The sequence below is a fragment of the Xyrauchen texanus genome, chromosome 48, assembly GCF_025860055.1.
Source record: "Xyrauchen texanus isolate HMW12.3.18 chromosome 48, RBS_HiC_50CHRs, whole genome shotgun sequence".
NCBI classification, from domain to species: Eukaryota; Metazoa; Chordata; class Actinopteri; order Cypriniformes; family Catostomidae; genus Xyrauchen; species Xyrauchen texanus.
Genome location: NC_068323.1, coordinates 24,019,841 through 24,040,400, shown reverse-complemented (window position 1 = coordinate 24,040,400; position 20,560 = coordinate 24,019,841). Strand labels below are relative to the sequence as shown.

The 20,560-nt window shown below is 45.5% G+C and overlaps 1 protein-coding gene across 4 annotated transcripts in view; it reads right to left on the bottom strand.

Annotated features, from left to right (window-relative positions):
- The window catches only part of LOC127639840 (phosphofurin acidic cluster sorting protein 2-like), a 94,826-nt gene extending 74,589 nt beyond the window's left edge, over positions 1-20,237 (bottom strand). For all 4 annotated transcript variants that reach the window (XM_052122113.1, XM_052122115.1, XM_052122114.1 and 1 more), the window contains exon 1: positions 19,861-20,237. In XM_052122113.1, coding sequence (XP_051978073.1) covers positions 19,861-20,084 — 224 coding nt within the window. In that variant the 5' untranslated portion in view covers positions 20,085-20,237. The remainder of the gene's footprint in view (positions 1-19,860) is intronic.
- Between the last annotated feature and the right edge of the window lie 323 nt (positions 20,238-20,560).

Genomic DNA, 20,560 nt, shown 5'->3' with positions numbered 1-20,560 from the left:
TTGAATGCCGTTTTCATATGAACACTCCTCCTCCCTCTTCAGAGAAAACAGCTATTACATGTCGTAACATCGGGTCAATAGACCACAGCATGTTTGCTGCCTCTATACAGGCCTCGCCACTGTTTGGCCTTGACGAGCTCTCGATCCATGGATGACATGGTTGATATGTACAATGGCACCCTGACCAGCCTGCTTGATAGCCTAGCCCCGGCTAGGACTAGGCTTGTACCAGCAAACCATACATGCCCCTGGTTCACCCCTGAGCTCAGGAAACTTAAGGCTGCTGGCCGCCGTCTTGAACGGCTATATAAGAAAACTGGCCTTACAATTCACTCCATGCTTTACACTGAACATACTCAGACATATAAGGATGCCCTCAATGCTGCCCGCTCAAACTATTACTCATCAGCTCATAACCTCCTCCATATCCAGGCCTAAAACCTTGTTCAGGACCTTGGACAAACTCCTCAAACCCCCTGTCACTGCCTGTCCTAAGACCCCTGAGCAGTGTCAGGCCTTCTTACACTTCTTTGATGACAAAATTAGCAACATTTATCACTGCTTCAACCCCAATGCTATCTCTCTCTCTTCTTCTTCTCCACCTTCTCTGGGCCCTCAGCTTTCCCATTTCACTGCTATAGACTCCCCCACTATCACTGACATTATAAATAAGTCCAACTCCTCATCGTGTCAGCTTGACCCTGCCCCCACCCTTCTACTTAAAGCTTGCATCACATCATTATCTGAACCCATTGCATTGATTGTAAACACCTGCCTCAACTCTGGTGTTGTGCCTGCTGCCCTCAAGAATGCTGCAGTCACACCCATTCTCAAAAAACCGGACTGCGACCCAACATCTTTATTAAACTACCGTCCTATCTCCAACATCACCTTCCTGGCCAAGGTATTAGAAAGAGTGGTGGCCTCACAACTACACACCTTTCTTAATCACTATGACCTGTATGAGCCTTTTCAATCTGGCTTCCGTTCATGTCACAGTACAGAGACTGCCCTTCTACGCATAGTTAACGATCTTCTCTTGTCCGCTGACTCTGGTTCACTTAACATTCTCATCCTCCTTGACCTTAGTGCTGCTTTCGATACTATCAACCACAATGTTCTAATCGCCCGTCTGTCTGCTATTGGTGTTTCTGGCACAGCCCTGAATTGGTTCCAGTCATACCTCTCCAACAGAACGCAGTTTGTAACACTTGGTTCACATCACTCTTCCAAGTCCCCTGTCACCCGTGGTGTTCCCCAGGGTTCTGTACTGGGGCCCCTCCTCTTTCTTGTTTACATCCTCCCTATTGGCCCGATTATACGCAGCCACGGTCTAAACTTCCACTGTTATGCAGATGATATCCAACTCTACTTTACCATTCCTTCTCCATCTGATCCACCACCATGTTCCCTCACTGACTGCCTCTCTGATTTAAAATTATGGATGCAAAACAACTTTCTCAAATTCAATACAGATAAAACCGAAATTCTGCTGATTGGCCCTAAAAGCATCCTCTCCAAATCTCACAGTCTCACTCTCAACATTGATGGTTCACCTATCCACCCTACTCCTGTTGTTAAAAACCTTGGCATTTTGCTTGACTCCACCCTTAGCTTTGATCCTCATATAAAATCACTCACTAAGACTGCCTTCTTTCACCTCCGTAACATTGCTCGCCTCCAACCCTTTCTCTCTGCTAGTGATGCACAGATTTTGGTAAACTCCTTCATTATGTCCCGTCTTGACTACTGCAACGACTTTTCCTTGGTCTCCTGTTAAATCACTTAAAAGGCTACAATATATTCAAAACTTCGGCAGCCAGGCTGCTCACCCGTACCAGACGATCAGCACACATCACACCCATTCTCCACCAACTCCACTGGTTACCAGTTCCGTTCCGGATCAAATACAAAGTACTACTAATCACCTTCAAAGCCCTCCACAACCTTGCTCCCCCCTACATCCGCGACCTCCTGACCCCGTACACTCTTTCACGCTCACTGAGATCCTCTGACCAAAATCTCTTGGCTATCCCTCGGTCCAGACTTTCAACCCTGGGTGGCAGGTCCTTCAGTGCATTGGCCCCCAAACTCTGGAACAGCATCCCACAACCTCTTTGTGACTGTGCTTCTCTTCCTTTCTTTAAAGCACATCTCAAAACCTTTCTGTTTAATGATCATTTCTCCACAACAAACTCATAGCATCATACAGATAACATGTCTTTGTTGAATTGTTTTGGTTTGTTTGCAGTTGTGTTTCATTGCCTTTCCACTATGTAAAGCGACCTTGGGTTTGTGAAAGGCGCTATATAAAATAAACTTATTATTATTATTATATTATATTAAGCAATAAAAATCCAAGTATTTTCATTGCAATTCAGTGAATGTCATTTAAAGGTATTTTTTAAAGTTGATTTTGTCCTCTATTATTACCTCCATTATTACAACCTTTTTAGTCAGGGCACAAGCTGAATAATCGGTAAAGAGCAAATGATTAATCGTTGAATAATCATTCTAATAATCGTTAGATTAATTGATTATCAAAATAATCCTTAGTTGCAGCCCTAGTTTTTTTATTTTTATTTAACCAGAAGAGCTCTCTGAGATTAAAAATCTCTTTCACAGGAGTGTCCTGGCCAAAATGTGCAGCAGTACAATCAGTTCCATTACAGATAAACATCACACAGACAGACTAAAAACACTTAAAAGCAATTGCATAATGTTAGATCAGCTTCTATTCGCCGGATAACTGATTTAAAACGTTCTAGAGTCAGCAGATTTTCTAATTTTAATTTAGATTGGAAAAGATTCCAATCAAACGGCGCTGCGTACATAAAAGACTTCTTACCTAACTCAGTTCGAGTAAAAGGAACAGAAAGAGTATAGAAGTTTTGCGAACAAAGAGAATAATTATTGATAATTTTCTGCTGCATAAAACAACAGAGATAGGAACGTTAATTTTGTTAATAAAACATTTATGCTTTTGAGTATAGCCTAGAAACGGACTATTTTAGACTAGGTATGCCATTTTATTTACCCTGCAGATCAACAAGGCTATTTTTAACGACAGACTAAAAAGATTATTTAGGAGCCATTAGCTCCTGAACTGAAACATTAAGGAGCCCAATGGCTGTTTTTAGTCATAAAATCACAGATTTGCTCAATTTAGACTGCTGTTCAGAAGCAAGATACAAGAAAAGGAAGACAACAGATAGTTAATCAGAGGTTTAATAAACAGTATGTATAGTTGAGAAGATAAGTTTGTATTCCCTTATGTCTCATAAATGTTCACACCTTTTTCATAATTTATACAAATATAAGAGATAAGATTTTTTCAGATCAGATATTTACATAAAGTATAGTATGCATATAGTAGTGTGTTGTCTTCTTGAGCATCAATGCATATTTGCAACTTGTGTACTAGTTGTGGTTAAGTCCCTCAATTGTCATAAGTGTCAAAAGTTTTATATATATAATAAAAATAAAAAATTATATTGCCTTAGTCTTTCTTTACTGTTACAGGATGGCCCCAACACAGAGACTACAAGAATGCAAATTGAATGAAATTCCAGATGCAGTTTATTGTGCAACTCCAATCCCAAACAATAATTACCAGGAGAAAATAAAAGTGGTACACAATATGGGACAAATAATTATAAAGAAGCCCGAAATATAAATTGGACTCTTATTTTGAAATGTATGCGCACTCAGTTGTGAGGTCACTGATGGCTGATTTGCTGAGAAAGTGAATCTGATTCAAACTGCTAACCTGAGCTCCTGAGTTCAAACCCTCAGTTCTTTTCAGTCATTTGGTCACGGCTCTCTCGCGCTGGGTTTGTTGTTGCGTGCAGTGCAGTGAGTTCGTCAGAAACAGAACGGGTGAAAAGCGGCTCGAGACACAATGATGATGCGCGCTCTAAAGATGTTTTCAATAACTCACAAGACGATATCTGACGAAAAAGCATACGAACGCACAAAACCAGACTAGATTTAAAATTATAGTTGCAATAAATAATTTTTGGTCGCATTAGTGACCATTTTAGTCGCAGTCTGGAGCCCTGTTTTAAGGATCCTCCAAGTCTCATACAGGGAAAACACCATCATGAGCATCACGCACTCTGTTTGCGCTCAGCATCCACCCTTGCTGTTTTCATCCACGGAATTTCAGCATGAGAAGTTATGTGCCACCGCGCCTTTTAATCTCAGTTCGAAGAAATGTTGCATTCTGCTGCACACCAAAGGTCAAGCTTGGTGAACTCTCACCTATAACATTTGAATGGCAAGAACACTTGTTCCCATAGATCAAATTGTCTTACGTGGCCTCCTAACCAGACACAAGAAACCTAAGTGTGTTAAACTGCCCTCTTTTAATCCCTTAAATGGCGTAAGCAAAATGACTTTCAAGTTTACAAGACGCTTCAGAACGCCGCTTTCTTCAAAAAACCTGGAATAAACCATTTTCTTAAGTGCATGTAAACGGGTATGTATAAGACGTCCCAAACAGAAATGTTTGCAGTGATGTGTTTGGATTGTCAACACTCACACATGAGCATGCACATGTATGTATTCCCTCATGCATACACATTGAACATCAAAAGGTGGAAGAAGTTAGACAGTCAGTTCAGTCTAACTTTATGCGCCACAATCTCTGCTGCTTCATGCATGCAAACGTCAAAGCTTAACACTCAACAAATGCACAAACACACACAGTTCTCATCGCCTCCTGAAAACCACTGTCCCTCCATGTATAAAAGCATCTGGTTGCTCATAACTTGCATACCATAAGTAACTTTACTCCTCCCAAAGGAAACCAGTGTGTATGGTCTGCAAGTGTCAAAGTGCATATATTTTATAAGAAGTGTCTCTATTCGTCAAAATGAAATCGCAATGAAATCACGCAAATTAAATCAAACGTTCTACATTGCATTCTGATATCGACACTCATCCTCAGCAAAAGAAGAGAGCACCATTTTCTCCCATCAGAGCTCATTTAACTCTTTGATTTTGGTAATGTAATGCTGCCGACTAAATAAAAAGCAGCACTTAACAGCTGTTGTATTTTTCATTGCAATCACTGACACAATTTAAGATGAATCCTGTTATCATTTTAAATGAGCCACATGGAGCAAAAATATATTTGTATTTCATTGTTTTGATAATCGATTAATCGTTGATTATTTCTTAGATTAATTGGTTAAAAAGCTGAATTTAATCATGTATTTTGTTAAAATGAATTTATATATAAAAAACATAATTAATTGTATGCTTACGTTATAAAATAGAGCCCAGCAACAGGTCAACATAGTGGAAAAATGTTTACATTTCAGGGAGTACAGAGGGAAAAATCGCATACTGTATACTTTAAACTATACCAATTTATACAAACTAATGTAAAATATCAACTGTCTCTAGCATCTGCATTGGGGGAATCCCAGAGTTTTATGTAAGAGGGAAACCCCACTACTTACTGGCATAATTAATTAATACTTAGTTTCCTTTATCTGTTTTTGAGAGCACCTGGGAGCACAAACAGTATAAATAAGAGTCCCCGGTGTATATCGGACTTGTTTATAATTAAAAGTCCCACATAATGTATCAAGTAATTCTGGTTATTATTTTATTTAAAAATGTTTTCTTTAATTTTCTCCCCAATTTGGAATGCTTAATTCCCAATGCGCACTAAGTCCTCATGGTGGCGTAGTGACTCACCTCAATCCGGGTGGTCTTATCTTATCTTATCACGTTGCTTGTTAAGCGTTACTGCAGAGACATAGCGCGTGTGGAGGCTTCACGCTATTCTCCACGGCATCCACACACAACTCAACACGCACCCCACTGAGAGCGAACCACAATATAGTGACCACAAGATGGTTAACCCAAACTGACTCTACCCACCCTAGCAACCCGGCCAATTGGTTGCTTAGGAAGCCTGACTGGAGTCACTCAGCACACCTTGGATTCGAACTTGAGACTCCAGTCAGCGTCTTTACAACCTGCCCAGGAACAGAAGATGAAAATTAGACATTGTCTAATTCTGACTCATTTACACAAGTGAGATGTTTGATTAATGTGTATTGTCCCTAACAAATAGAACCTAACGAAGAAAAGAAAGACAGCTGATCGTTGATCGTTTGAAAATAAATAAATAGTTAAAAATGAAATGAAAAATGAAATTGAATGAAGTTTTTTTCATTTCATTTTTAACTATTTATTTATTTTCAAAACGATCAACGATCAGCTGTCTTTCTTTTCTTCGGCTTTTATCTTATTTCTGAACAACCAACTAAAAGCAGGTATTTGGCTCCTAAATGTTTCATTTTATGAGCCGATAGCTCTGCATTTTTTTTGTTTGTCTCCCTGCACGTCACACATATCAGTCTGATCTATAATTAAAAGACATTAATTATTATCAGTTAGTTGTCGGAACACTAGTTATATCAGCATATTGCGCATGAACAGTAGATTGGATTTATTCCCAGTTTGCTGTGACACATTTATGTGACAAAGTGTAAATAAAGTGACTAGGTGTAAATACCCCCTTTGATTTGTACCACCTTTTAAGTTTTTCCACATAATTTGAGCAGATCTGTATGATTATACTTGAGACACAATGGAATGCAAGGTATAAATGCAATCCAGCTAAAGTATCTCTAGAGACACAATCCGGATATAAGTTAATGTAAAGGGGACCAGACTGACATCACACATCCAGGTAATTTTCAGAAACAAATGCTATTTAACTTTGTTTTTCAGATCCAGGGCAGAATATGCAAGGAAGAAAATGCATCAGAGACATGGTACACCACAAAGTATTTTCACTTTCTCACATCTCAAGAGCATACTGACATGCCAATACAAAACATCTGTGATACGCACAGTGAAACCAGATGACAGTACCCTCTACTCGCCCCAAAAATTCAACATTTACATTTTAAATCAACACCCAAGTTTTAACACAAAAGAAGACTCTTTAAAGAATCATCACACAACTGATTTTTGGGGGACCTGTCCCTCTAACCAGATTTACACCAACTGTTTTTGCCAATTAAAAGCATTAGTTTTCCAACAGGAAGTGAAACTTTCATTGCAAGACTCCCATAAGCCAGTCTGGCATTGATTAGAGAATTCACCACCATCCAGTGACTCCTGCTCTATAGTGGTCTGAGCTCAGCGAGGGCAAGAGAACTGCAAAACAACACAGCCGGGGATTCTGAAATTCATTAAAATGCCTCCTCCTGAGCCAACAGACACTAAAAATGACCTCAGAAAGAACGTGCTGTGAAAAAGACGTCAATTCGTCCAACAGCCAACTTCTGAAACTGATGGCTCAAATTGAAAGTCAATTCAGCCATCTGCTGATATTCCAGATCACACAGAATCCTCCACCTATCCCATCCTAATCACCTCCACACATTTACCAATGTTCTGAGGCAGGGGACATGGCCACCCACAGAATTTGATTGACCATCTAGGTGCACCCCAAAATACTAAACCATGAATGGTCATTTTCTAAGTCGGAGGCAGGACTACAATAAAACCAGGTAGAACCTCGTTAGTTTAAACTGAAGCAGGAAGCAGTGTCAAGAAAGGACAGTTAATTGAGGGGACTTAGGAAAACGTTTGGTTACGTATGTAACCTCCGTTCCCCGAGGGAGGGAACGACACGTTGTGTTGGAGAAGCGACACTAGGGGTCTCTCTTGAGCGCCGATATCCACCTCTGATCTATGAAAAAAGGCCAATGAGAGTTGGCAGCCAGTATTTGCATGTCCCGCCCCCGGACATACGGGTATTTAAGCGGCGCAAATACGGGAGTTCATTCAGGATTTTTCTGAGGAGCCGGAAATTGTCCGGCCACAACAGTGGCTCGGTTCAGCGACATGGCGGAGGAAAGACACAACGTGTCGTTCCCTCCCTCGGGGAACGGAGGTTACATACGTAACCAAACGTTCCCCTTCTGTCGCTCTCTCCAAGTTGTGTCGGAGAAGCGACACTAGGGGACCCATTCCAATCTTGCCATGTGCTGAACCGTGTACGTGGACTGCCGATACAGAGGCGGGCAGGGATTCATCCAGTGCCGCGCATCATCTGTACCTGGCTGCACGTACCCTTCCCACAATGCCCCATACGAACATCGGGATCCTTCTAGTTACCCTGAGAGGGGAACAAGGCGATGTTTGCCAACATGGGAACGGGCCAGCCTGGCTGGGCCTCTTTTCTCTCTATGTTTCTCGCATAGAGCAATCACGGCCGGGGCCCTTACACGCATATAGGGAAGGGGTCTTACCCCAGACCCTGCGGAGACCACACCTGCCCTTTTTCTTGGGGAGGAAAAGTGGTAGACACGTCACACGGCCGTCTTAGGACTCGTGTGGAAAGTATGGTGCGGTGGTAGATCCAGCCTCGAAGGGGGAGTTGCTACAGCACGGCGACCGGGGCAGCTGTAACTGCCTAAGGGAGACACGGGGTCCGCTTCGTAAGGGGACAGAACCGTGGAATTACACACAGGGGAGTCCGAGCAGGAGGCCTTACCTGTGGAGCACCTATACCAGTACAGGGTAGCCATCAGGGTACCCGCAGTGGCTTGGGTCGGCGAGTTCCTCCGCTGAACCGCTGGACCCGGAGGGCTGGGGAGGAAGCGACCAGGGTCCCGACTCGAGTGGGGCGCCCTGGGAAAAAAGGCGCACTACTTAACCTTGACCTCAGGAAAAGGGCGCAGGGCGCAAGCGATCCACCCGGCCGGTCAGTCTACGTGTTACCGAGTTCTACAGACTCGGACCTGAGAAAACACGAGACGCAACCGACTCAACGCGGAGGTTGTAAAATCTCGCGAAGGTGTTGGGTGTTGCCCAACCCGCGACTCTACAGATGTCTGCTAGGGAGGTGCCCTTGGCCAGTGCCCACGAGGACGCAACACCCCTTGTTGAGTGAGATCGGACCCGCAAGGGTAGGGGCACGGCCTGGGTGTGAAAAGCCAGTGTGATGGCGTCAACAACCCAGTGGGCGAGCCTCTGTTTGGAGACGGCATTCCCTTTCTGCCGTCCCCCAAAGCAGACAAAGAGCTGCTCAGAGCGTCTGGTGCTCTGTGTGCGGTCCAGGTAAATGCGCAAGGCGCGCACTGGACATAGCAACGAAAGGGCTGGGTCTGCCTCCTCCCGGGCAGCGCGCTTGCAGGTTCACTACCTGATCTCGGAATGGTGTGGTAGGAACCTTGGGCACATAGCCCGGTCGTGGCCTTAGGATCACAGACGTATCCGCCGGACCGAACTCCAGGCAAGTGTCGCTGACAGAGAACACTTGCAGGTCCCCGACCCTCTTGATAGAGGCGAGCGCGATCGGCAGGGCCGTCTTAAGAGAGAGGGCCCTGAGTCCAATTGATTCAAAGGGCTCGAAGGGGGGTCTCTGGAGTCCTGCCAAGACTACCGAGAGATCCCAGGAGGGAACTAGGCCTGGCCGGGAGGGATTCAACCTCCGGGCGCCTCTCAGGAACCTGAGGATCAGGTCGTGCTTACCCAAAGACTTGCCGTCTACAGGATCGTGGTGGGCGGCAATGGCGGCAACATACACCTTGAGGGTGGACGGGGACAGCCTCCTGTCCAGCCTCTCCTGTAGGAACAGGAGCACTGACTTGATCGCGCATCTCTGCGGGTCTTCGTTTCGGGAAGAACACCAATCTGCGAACGAGCGCCACTTTAGGGCGTAAAGGTTCCTGGTAGAGGGGGCTCTGGCTTGGTTGACTGTATTCACAACGGTCGCCGGTAAGCCGGCTAGCTCTTCCGCATCCCGTCCAGGGACCAGACGTGGAGGTTCCAGAGGTCTGGGCGCGGGTGCCAGAGCGTGCCCCGTCCCTGAGAGAGGAGGTCCTTTCTCAGGGGAATTTGCCAGGGAGGAGCTGTCGCGAGAAGTCTGAGTTCCGAGAACCAAGTCCGAGTGGGCCAGTAGGGGGCCACTAATGTGACTTGCTCCTCGTCCTCCCTGACCTTGCACAGCACCGGTGCAAGAAGGCTCACTGGGGAAAATGCGTATTTGCGCAGCCCCGAGGGCCAGCTATGTGCCAACGCGTCTGTCCCGAGGGGAGCCTCTGTTAGGGCGTACCAGAGCGGGCAGTGGGAGGTTTCCTGGGAGGCAAACAGGTCTACCTGGGCCTTGCCAAACCGTTCCCAAATCAGCTGGACCGACTGGGGGTGAAGCCTCCACTCCCCGCCGGGCAGGCGTTGTCGTGATAGCGCGTCCGCTACAACGTTGAGCTTGCCAGGGATGTGAGTGGCACGCAGCGACTTGAGTCGCTGCTGGCTCCATAGGAGGAGACGTACGCCGCCTTGGCGATTTATGTACGCCACCACCGTGGTGCTGTCCGTTCTCACAAGGATGTGTTTGTCCCGAACTAACGGGAGGAACTTCCTGAGAGCAAGAAGGACGGTCAGCAACTCCAGGCAGTTGATGTGCCAACACAGCGGGGCCCCTTTCCAACGGCCCGCTGCTGCGTGCCCGCTGCACACGGCACCCCACCCGGCCTGGGAGGCGTCGGTTGTGACCACAACGCGTCGGGACACCTGCTGCAGGGGCACTCCTGCCCGTAAAAAGCAGAGGTCTGTCCAGGGTCGGAGTGTTTTGAGGCAGGCGGGGGTGATCCTTACCCAATGCGTGCCATGGTGCCATGCTTGTCTAGGGACTCGAGTCTGGTGCCAGTGCTGGAGTGGTCTCATATGCATCAACCCCAGCGGCGCGACCACCGCGGAGGACGCCATATGCCCCAGGAGCCTCTGGAAAAGTTTTAGAGGGACCACTGTGCCTGGCTTGAAGGAAGCGAGGCAGTCCAGCACCGACTGAGCACGCTCGCTCGTGAGACGTTCTGTCATCGAGACTGAGTCTAACTCCAACCTGAGAAAAGAGATGCTCTGAACCGGAGTGAGCTTGCTCTTTTCCCAGTTGACCTGAAGCCCCAAGCGGCTGAGGTGCCGGAGCACCTGGTCTCTGTGTGTGCATAGTAACTCTCGAAAGTGTGCTAGGATGAGCCAGTCGTCGAGGTAGTTGAGAATGCGAATGCCGGCTACTCGTAGCGGGGCAAGGGCCGCCTCTGCGACCTTCGTGAAGACGCGAGGGGGACAGAGACAGGCCGAAGGGGAGGACTTTGTACTGAAACGCATGGCCGTCGAACGCGAACCGTAAGAAGGGTCGGTGTCGCGGCAGAATTGAGACGTGGAAGTACGCATCCTTCAGGTCTACCGCTGCGAACCAATCTAGATGAACACCAGCCAGAATATTTCTCTGCGTGAGCATTTTGAACGGGAGTTTTAACAAGGCCCGATTGAAAACTCGCAGGTCCAGGATTGGTCGTAAGCCGCCGCCTTTCTTGGGTACAATGAAGTAAGGGCTGTAGAAACCCTTCCTCATTTCGGCTGGAGGGACGGGCTCTACCGCGCCCTTGGCTAAGAGGGTTGCGATTTCCGTGCGCAGGGAACCGGCATGCTCGCCGTGTACTGCGGAAAAGCGGACGCCCCTGAAGGGGGGCGGGAGCCGGGCAAACTGAATTGCGTAACCGAGTCGAATGGTCCGGTGCAGCCAGCGTGACGCGTTGGGAAGCGAAAACCACGCTTCCCAGCTCTGCGCTAGGGGCACCAAAGGGACGAGTATTTTGGACGTACCCGGCGGGGCCTCGCAGCGGGGCGGAACAGGTAATGCAGCGCCGGGCGGCTTCGTTTCGGCCTGAGGTGCTGAGAATAGACTCAAAGCACTTACCTTGCTCCGCGCGCCCGGCAGGGTTCGTGACTGAGGAGGAGGTCTGATGTTGGCGTCCTCTGGACTCGTCTGAACCGGCCGGCCAGGGGACAGTCGTGGGCAGGCGGAAGGCGGGATCGCCGCGTCCGGTGTACCGGGACTGTCGTAATCTGAAAGCAGATTGCCGTGAGAACGGCATTTGCGGGCCAGGTAACCCAGAGGCAAAGGAAATAGCTCTTTTATTGAGAATGTGGGTACCACAGCCCCCGTCAGGGGGTGTGGCAAATGAAAAAACAAAGGATTCTCCTCCCGGCCCTCCACCGGGGGACGGAGCGGTCTTACCACCTCCGGAGCTAACGTCTTCGGCTCTGGGTCGACTGTCTCAGGAACGCTTGGGAGCCTTCCGGGTCCTAGAGGGGGTTCGTGAGACAGGGGGCGTACGCCGCCTGCGGGGTGCTCGACGCTGGGGCTGAGAGCTGGGCCCAGGTTGGGGCGGAGCAGGAGCTGGTTTCTTCGCCGCAGGGGGGCACCCTCGGCGAGCAGACGGGGCAGGGCCCGTAGCGACAGGTGTGCGGCGGGGCATGATGTGAGAGATGGCCTCCGTCTGCTTCTTCACCGCAGAGAACTGTTGGGCGAAGCCCTCGACGGTGTCGCCGAAAAGGCCAATCTGGGAGACAGGTGCGTCTAGGAAGCGGTTCTTGTCGGCCTCACGCATCTCGACCAGATTGAGCCAGAGATGGCGTTCCTGGACCACTAGGGTGGCCATCGCCTGTCCGAGTGCCTGCGCTGTGGCCTTCGTCGCTCTCAGGGCGAGGTCGGTCGCTGAGCGCAGTTCCTGCAGCACGGAGGCAGCGCGTCCAGCCGCACTGTAGGCCTTCGCGTTGAGCGAGGATGTTGTCCTACAGGGCTTGGATGGGAGTACGGGGCGGCCACGCCAGGAGGTAGGGCTACCAGGGCATAGATGGTACGCAACTGCCCTATCGACCTGGGGAATCGCCCCGTATCCGTGGCGCTCTCCGCCGTAGAGGGTGGTGAGAGTGGAGCGGGTGGCACCTAGACGAGCGGAGAGCGGGGCTCTTCACGTAGACGTCAGCTCGTCATGCACCTCCGGGAAAAACGGGACCGGGGGGATGCGTGGCCGCGAACGGCACGCTGCCCCCAGGAACCAGTCATCCAACCGTGAAGGCTGTGGGGAGGATGGAGGGTTCCAATCCAACCCCACGCTCACGGCGGCCGGAAAGCATGTCAGACATCTGAGCGTCGGCCTCAGCCTGGGCCTGCTGGCCCGAAGGCGGCAGTCCAGGGGAGTCCTTGGCATCAGACATCACACTCTCCGATGCAGTGGCGAGCTCATCTGCTTCGGGCTCGGGAGGATAGACAGCCGGGCCGTGAGGCGAGCCGCTATCGCCGCGAGCGTAGACGGGGACCAGCGAGCGTGTCGGGGAACGGGAGGTTCGCGAAACTGCACCCGCTGCCGCCCCCAAATCGCCCCAGCGCCAACCGCATCGTCCTCAATCCCGTGGGAAGAAGGAGCAATGCGGGGTGCAGCTGGGGTGGCTTGCTCTCTGTTGAAAGCAAGCTGCGACCGCAACGTGGTCATGGTCATGTTCTCGCAGTGAGAACATGAGCCATCCACAAACGCCACCTCAGTGTGATCGCGGCCCAAACACACGAGACAGCGCCTGTGGCCGTCTGAAGTGGAGAGCACTCTACCGCATCCAGGAACAACACAGGGGCGGAAGGGCATCTTGAAAAAGACGCGTCCTGAAAAGGACACTCAACGCCGCTGTGTTTTGCTCTTTTAGAGAAATTCACTCTTTTAAGGGAAATAACTCTTTTAATACACAGTATGTGTGTGTGTGTCGAAGCGCTCAGGGGCAACAATGCACGCCGTGCAAAGTAGGAGAAAGCCGCTGTTGTGCGCCATCAAATCCAACAGCATGCAGATCGTCAGAGGAAACAGGAACGTAATAGTGGTGTGTAACTCGCAGCAAACTGCAGACAGACCATCGGCTCAGAAGAAATTTTCTGAATGAACTCCCGTATTTGCGCAGCTTAAATACCCGTGTGTCCGGGGGTGGGACATGCAAATACTGGCTGCCAACTCTCATTGGCCTTTTTTCATAGATCAGAGGTGGATATCGGCGCTCAAGAGAGACCCCTAGTGTCGCAACGTGGAGAGAGCGACAGAAGGGGAACACTTCCTATAGTCATCCAAAATAAAATAAGGCTTGAATGCGAGACTGTAACACTGAAGTCCACTCGTGAAGCGGGCTTAATGAAATCAGGTGAGGGACCACTTCACTAAAAACAATGGTATGATTCACTGCAAAAACCATACAAGCACCATGGATCATCCATCCTTTTACCAGTGCTTGAAGTGAACAGGCCAGTACTCTCTTCTATCCCTTTTTTGCCCAGTCAAGACAAAAACTGTAGCTAATGCTGTAATCTTACTATGGCCAAGAACCATTCTTTCAGATATGAAATGTCTGACTGACATGTTAAACCATTCATTTATGATAACATGGACAGACAACAATATCGCAAATGTCAAAATATTGAGTTTTAGCTCACTTTATGCCAACCTTAAATGAGTGTGTGCCCCACATAGGTCACCTCAGTCAAGCCACGTTCACACCACCAGCGGCATCGCACAACAATATTCCATTTATTTTCAACGAGAGCAGAGCGACTTCCATTGACACGAGTCGTAGTGACCGTTGGCGACAGAGATCGCCGTGGTGAGCGACAAGACCGAGTTGAAATTTTTTTCACTTTATGCAAATGACGAGCAACAATCGAGAGCGACAAACCAATGACAGTGAAGACAGAGAAGCTCAGGTCATCCGTCTCCAGGCAGTGAATGTGATACTGGAGTCAAGTGTGATTTCACTCTACTATCATTTGTCTGTAACCACATACACTGATATAGCCTAATACAAATGATGCGTGGAAATTTGGCTCATGCAACTGAAATGCTTCTGTTGTGTTTGAAAACAACTGTTCAGTCGCAGGAGCAGGCTCTTCAGATCTTGTCATGAGACCGATGATCTTCTTCTCACACTAAGACCATCAAATTAAACATAGAAATGAGAAAATCCATCGAATTTTAGATAAAAATGCACATAGGATTTGAATTTTAGATGTGTACAAAGCACTGAAAATGACTTAGATGGAGGTCTGTAGCTGTTGCGTCTTGCTCTCTAATCTGTGTCTTTCAGCATAAGCACTGCGTTTTAAAGGTGTGAGGAAAAGAGTTCGATTTCGGAAAGCACGTCTTGGGACGAGTCCATGTTACTCCATGAATCGCACCCTAATTCTTTATATTACAATTAAGAAAATGTTACTTAATTCGAGAAATATTCCCTGAAAACAAGTCTTAATACAGTATCTTATGCTGTTTTGCATCTCAAGGGAATTTATAAGTTTAAGAGTGTTAGGATATTTTATGTTGAAAGATTATTTTTGAGTGGAGGCCTTTTAGTTTTTGCTATGGTTTCAAAATTGGTAACGAGAATCATAAAATGTCACCAGTATTTGTGACAAATTTTATAGCCGTGCCAACCATGTTTTAATTATTTAATAAAGAAGATGAGCTCTAAACTGTGTAGCAAAATTTCTGAGGGATTCTTGGGCAATGGAAACCAATGGCTTTACACAGCAAAAAGTGGCAACCTGCGATTGTTGCCTTAAAGAGATATTTCTACCTGATCTACATTTACATTTACATTTATGCATTTGGCAGACGCTTTTATACAAAGCGACTTACAGAGCACTTATTACACTTTACCTGGAGTTAAGTGCCTTTCTCAAGGACACAATGGTGGTGGCTGTGGGGCTCGAACCAGCGACCTTCTGATTAACAGTTATATGCTTTAGCCCACTACGCCACCACCACTAATGATCTACCATTAAGATTAGTTTTGGTGGTGTAACCTTATGTATTCAGGCTGATTTGGTGATATTACATAATTGAATAAAACCAGTTAAGTGAGATGTTACCGCTTGAAGCACATTTTTACGGTTAACTTTTTTTTCAGTGTTCACTGTAAAAAAAACAAAATAATTGTCAGGTCACCTAAAATACAGTATGTTCTTCATGTGGTAACGTCTAAATCAACTGTTTTTTCTTCTTTTTCCAAGTCAAAAACATTATTTAATTTGACTAAATTAATCTGACAAATTAGGTTACACCAATGAAAGTCATTTTTATGGGAAATATCAAGCAGAAAAAGATCCTTGAGGAAACAATTGCTGTATTAGGTTTCAATTATGTACAGTATTTCCATCGCATGGAACTCTGGGAAAGAACTCAAAGTGCAACATCATGCACCCCGTCAACATCAGCTGGCGTTTCATCAGAAATAATGACCCTACACTGACTCCCACACCAATTAAGATCCAATGAACAAGCATGAATAATTGACAGGCTATTGGCTGGATAAACTGATTGGAGCCACATGTTTAAGTACTGCAGGGTGATCTATGGGTTTGCACTCATTTGTCTGGACAAAGAGGATGGAACAGAGGAAGACATGACATATAAATCATTGTAAGTGGACTATCATAATTTATCCACATATGAAGTCCCTCAAAATGGACATCGCAAACTATTTCAATATGGATCACTGTGCTATACATACTGTATGTCTCTTTTCAATACATTGCAATATCATAATTGGATCCCAACTGAAACTGCTGCTAATGTGAAAGAGAGGCCCATCATGTATGCATGAAAGAGCAATACTGCACGATCAATTTGAATCTCTCTTGCGTGGTTCACTTTTGTTCCAGTACGGAGCCTTTGACCGACTTGGACAATTTATTTATTTTGCTTGGCATTTACAACGGCCATCGGCCATCCTGCTCTCTAGATATTGGTATCGGCCATTGAAAAATGAGTTATTATTAAAACAGTACATTAAATAAGTTCATTTCCCTGTGAACACCATTGTTTTACTGAACGCATTGTTAAAGACCCACCAAATGGTGACATTTTCCTGTAGTGCCGATATTCTAGAAGTAGTAACGTGTGATATTGGTAAATCACTTAAATGTCAAGTTTTGCCAACAGTGCATTCAATGCATTACTTTCCCTGTGAATACCATTGGTTTGTTGAACGCACAGTTAAAGACCCCCCTAATGGTGGCATTTATCTGTAGTGCCTATTTCATACAACCAAAAATCAATTAAGTAGAAAGTGTGAATATCGGCAAAACGAATTATCACATATATTTCAGAGTTTGCGCTTATTTAGATGACCAGCTTCTTCATTAATTAAACTGTGGGAAATTATATGAATACACACACATAAATAAATGAAAAAATACTGATGCAAAATTGGGAGAAAAGAAACTGTGATACATTGATACCTGATTGTATCAGACCTAACAGGGATCTGGTTATGAGTCACTTCCGTACCATTCAATGAAAAAGAACAAATAGAACTAGAAATAGAATAGAAAGAGTGAACAGCATTGGCATTTCAGTGAAAATCACATTTGCCCTTTCTTTGAGATGACTTGAGGGTGGACAGCTGCATCAGATCTTAAGCTCTGAACCATGAAAGTACAGGGACTTGAGGGACACCCTGATTCTCCATGCAGGAAGCAGACCTGCTCCTCTAACTGAAGCCAGTGAGACACATCTGGGCCGTGCTGATTAATCTCATCCCATGAGTCCCTGCTGCTCCCTCTGAAGCTGAATGTGTCCGAACAGTTTGGAGCAATTAGCATCCAGGTTTTAACTTGTTGACTTAAAGTTCCCTATAGAGCGCAACTTTTTCGTGAAGAAATTAACAACAATCCCATGAAGCATTGGGAATCATTTAATCAAATAAAAACATAAAAATTTCTCATTTAAAAGTTTTACATAAAGGGTTAGTTCACCCACAAATTAACATTATCGCATAATATACTATCTCTCAAGCCATCCTAGGTGTATATGACTTTCTTCTTTCAGCCAAACACAATCAGAGTTATATTAAAAAATATCCTGACTCTTCCAAGCTTTATAATGGGAGTGAATGGTACCTTAGATTTTGAAGCCCAAAAAAGCACATCCATCAATCAAAAAAGTAAACCATACGGCTTCAGGGGGTTAATAAAGGCCTTCTGAAGTGAAGCGATGTGTTTTTGTAAGAAAATATCCATATATATAACTTTATAAACTATAATCACTGGTTTAATCACCCTTAAAAACGTCTGATACATGTGCGCTCAGTAATTTTTCCCAATTAAAAAAGTTTTACTCCTAAAGAAATGTTTAGTAATTTTAAAATCATAAGCACTTCACATGAGATGAGGACTCTAGTCATATCAGTAACCTTATAAAAGCTGTTTTATTCTACATGGGGAAAGGACGCCCTCATGGTAGCTGCCATTTAAGAATCACACGACCAGCTAAATAATACTCTCTTAATCTCAGTAATTGTCTTGTTATTGGACACTTTCCCTCTTGGATTAAATGAATCATGGCTGATTGTGAATAGTGAATTTCTACAATGACATCTGTAACTGAAAACTATTGATTTTGATGATGCTGCTTCCACACCACTAGGTGTCACTGTATGTCCAAGATGACACAAACAAAAAGCTACAAAGTGCACCATTAAAATAAATATAATGCAGATTAGGGTTTGGGTCATTAGAAAAAAAATCAACGCGTGTAACGCTGGAACTCACTGAGCAAAGACAAAAGCCAATAATATATTGATTAGTCTTGTAAACATTTAGATGAAGAGTTTTCTTACAAACAAGGAGAGAACTTTAAAAGTCACAGTACAAAATCCTTAACGAAACCCAGTCTGATCTCATGAATATTATATGACAATAACAACACATTTGCAAAATGAAATTACGTGCGTCATTACAGGTTTCGCTGCAGTTTCCCAGTGAAATGTCCAGCTGGGGGCGCCAAAAGCAAGTTAAATGGTGTTGTAATCAAACAAGGTTTTAAGGGGAATATTAGATGGGTGTTTTAATGTGTAAAACATACCTCCCTAACATAAACCTTTAACCTAATCCTAAACAATAGTGTCCTAAAATCAAATGAGAGGTAGAAACTCAACAGACATCTTTACCCTTAACCAACGCCTAAACCCAACCGATAGTGTCCAAAAACAAAACGAGAAATTAAAAGCAAAGTTTCTAAAGCAAACACGTCATCTCGTGGTGCTTCTATGACACTTTCATCTCACGTGTCAGCTTGTGTGCTTGACTGTCTCTTGGCTTGGCTGTCTTCTGAGTCCATACTCCTTCACTATATTAGTTGAGGGTACCATGTAGAAGATGCAAAACTGTTTGGTACTACTACAAAGTAATACAGCATTTATTACAGCTAATTAGACTTCTGCAATGCTATACATCTGACTCACAGCTTTTAATTGTGAAGGACATTCTTAAAAGCCTGAATCAGCTTGTTGATGCAAACAAATGATGTTCACAGCCACCACAACAAGCTCAATCTGTATTGATTTGACTGTAATGAATACAAAAGAACTTTTGCGAACCCCAATTGCTCCTTAATGAGAAACCATCCACAACACTCATTATGAAACCAAAACAAGGTTTTTCATTAAATATATGCAAGGATCCACTTAAATAAAATGAATGCACTATAATGAGACACAATTATGCAGTAATAGCATGTAATAGAACACAATTGTTATTAAAATGAGTTGCTCATGCTTTCTTATGCAAAGATCAACTAAATTAAGCATCATGAAAATGTAGTGTTTTATAATGAGACCCAAAACACAAGCACTTAATAATGGTGTGTGTGTGTGTGTGTGTGTGTGTGTGTGTGCATAAAACATTATATGTCCATTTATGCACTCTGTTTTGTTGTGAACTGTCGCCACAAGTCCATGTTGTATGCACAGTAAATCATGAAAACAAACAAATGCATCAGTATTTGATACTGAGTCCTTTAGTGCACGTTTCTATGTGTTCCCATGCCTTCCTATATACACAGGCATGTATTGTGTTTTGACCTGCGTAAGCAAACATGCATACAAGTTAAGGAATGTTGCATGCACCGAAAAACAGACAAATAAAATAAATGCATGTGTGTTGATGAAATACTGATGCTTGTTTTCATACACACACACACATGAACAATTGCATTGGATTTGACGTACCTCGGAACACAGCTCGGAGATGAACGGTCTATTTCCCACGTTGCAAACAGATTCATGGGCACGGGCATGATTAGACCCGAACCCGCAGAACCCGAGCCCAAACCCGCAGCTCCGGCTATGGCTGGTCCTCCGGGCGCCGCTGGAGCGGGTACGGGAGCGGGCGCACCGATAATCGGGTTCATGAAGGCGGCCCGGACCCCTCCTCTCTCCACAGCCGCGGCCATCGCCGAACAGACAGTCAAGCTGGCCTGGGATGGTTCTGGACTCTGCTGTTCAGGCACACAGTCCGGACGGCTTTCTGTTCTAGCTCATCTCTCACAGACACAGATTTGTGATGGTCAGAGGCGGAGCGTCGCTCCAAACGACAATGTGGAGCAGATGCGTTCTACGGTACGGCCGAGAGTGGGCGCTAAATTGCAGGTCTCGTTTCCAGTTCAGTAGGCCACTCGCGAACGAGTCGTTGTTTTGAGTCGGTTCTTTAGAATGAGTTGGTCAAACCGATTCGCGACCCTTTTATGAAAAACTAGGCTATTGTTAGAATCAGTTCTTTAACTGCACTTTTACAGTATGTGTCAAGTTGCGTACTGATTTTATTTTTGTCAAACGAACATTAAATGTGGACTTGTAATTTTTTTGTTTTGTTTTGTTTTGTTTTGTTTTGTTTATGTCGTCTTGGACACCTAGCGGCCTGGATTCAGAC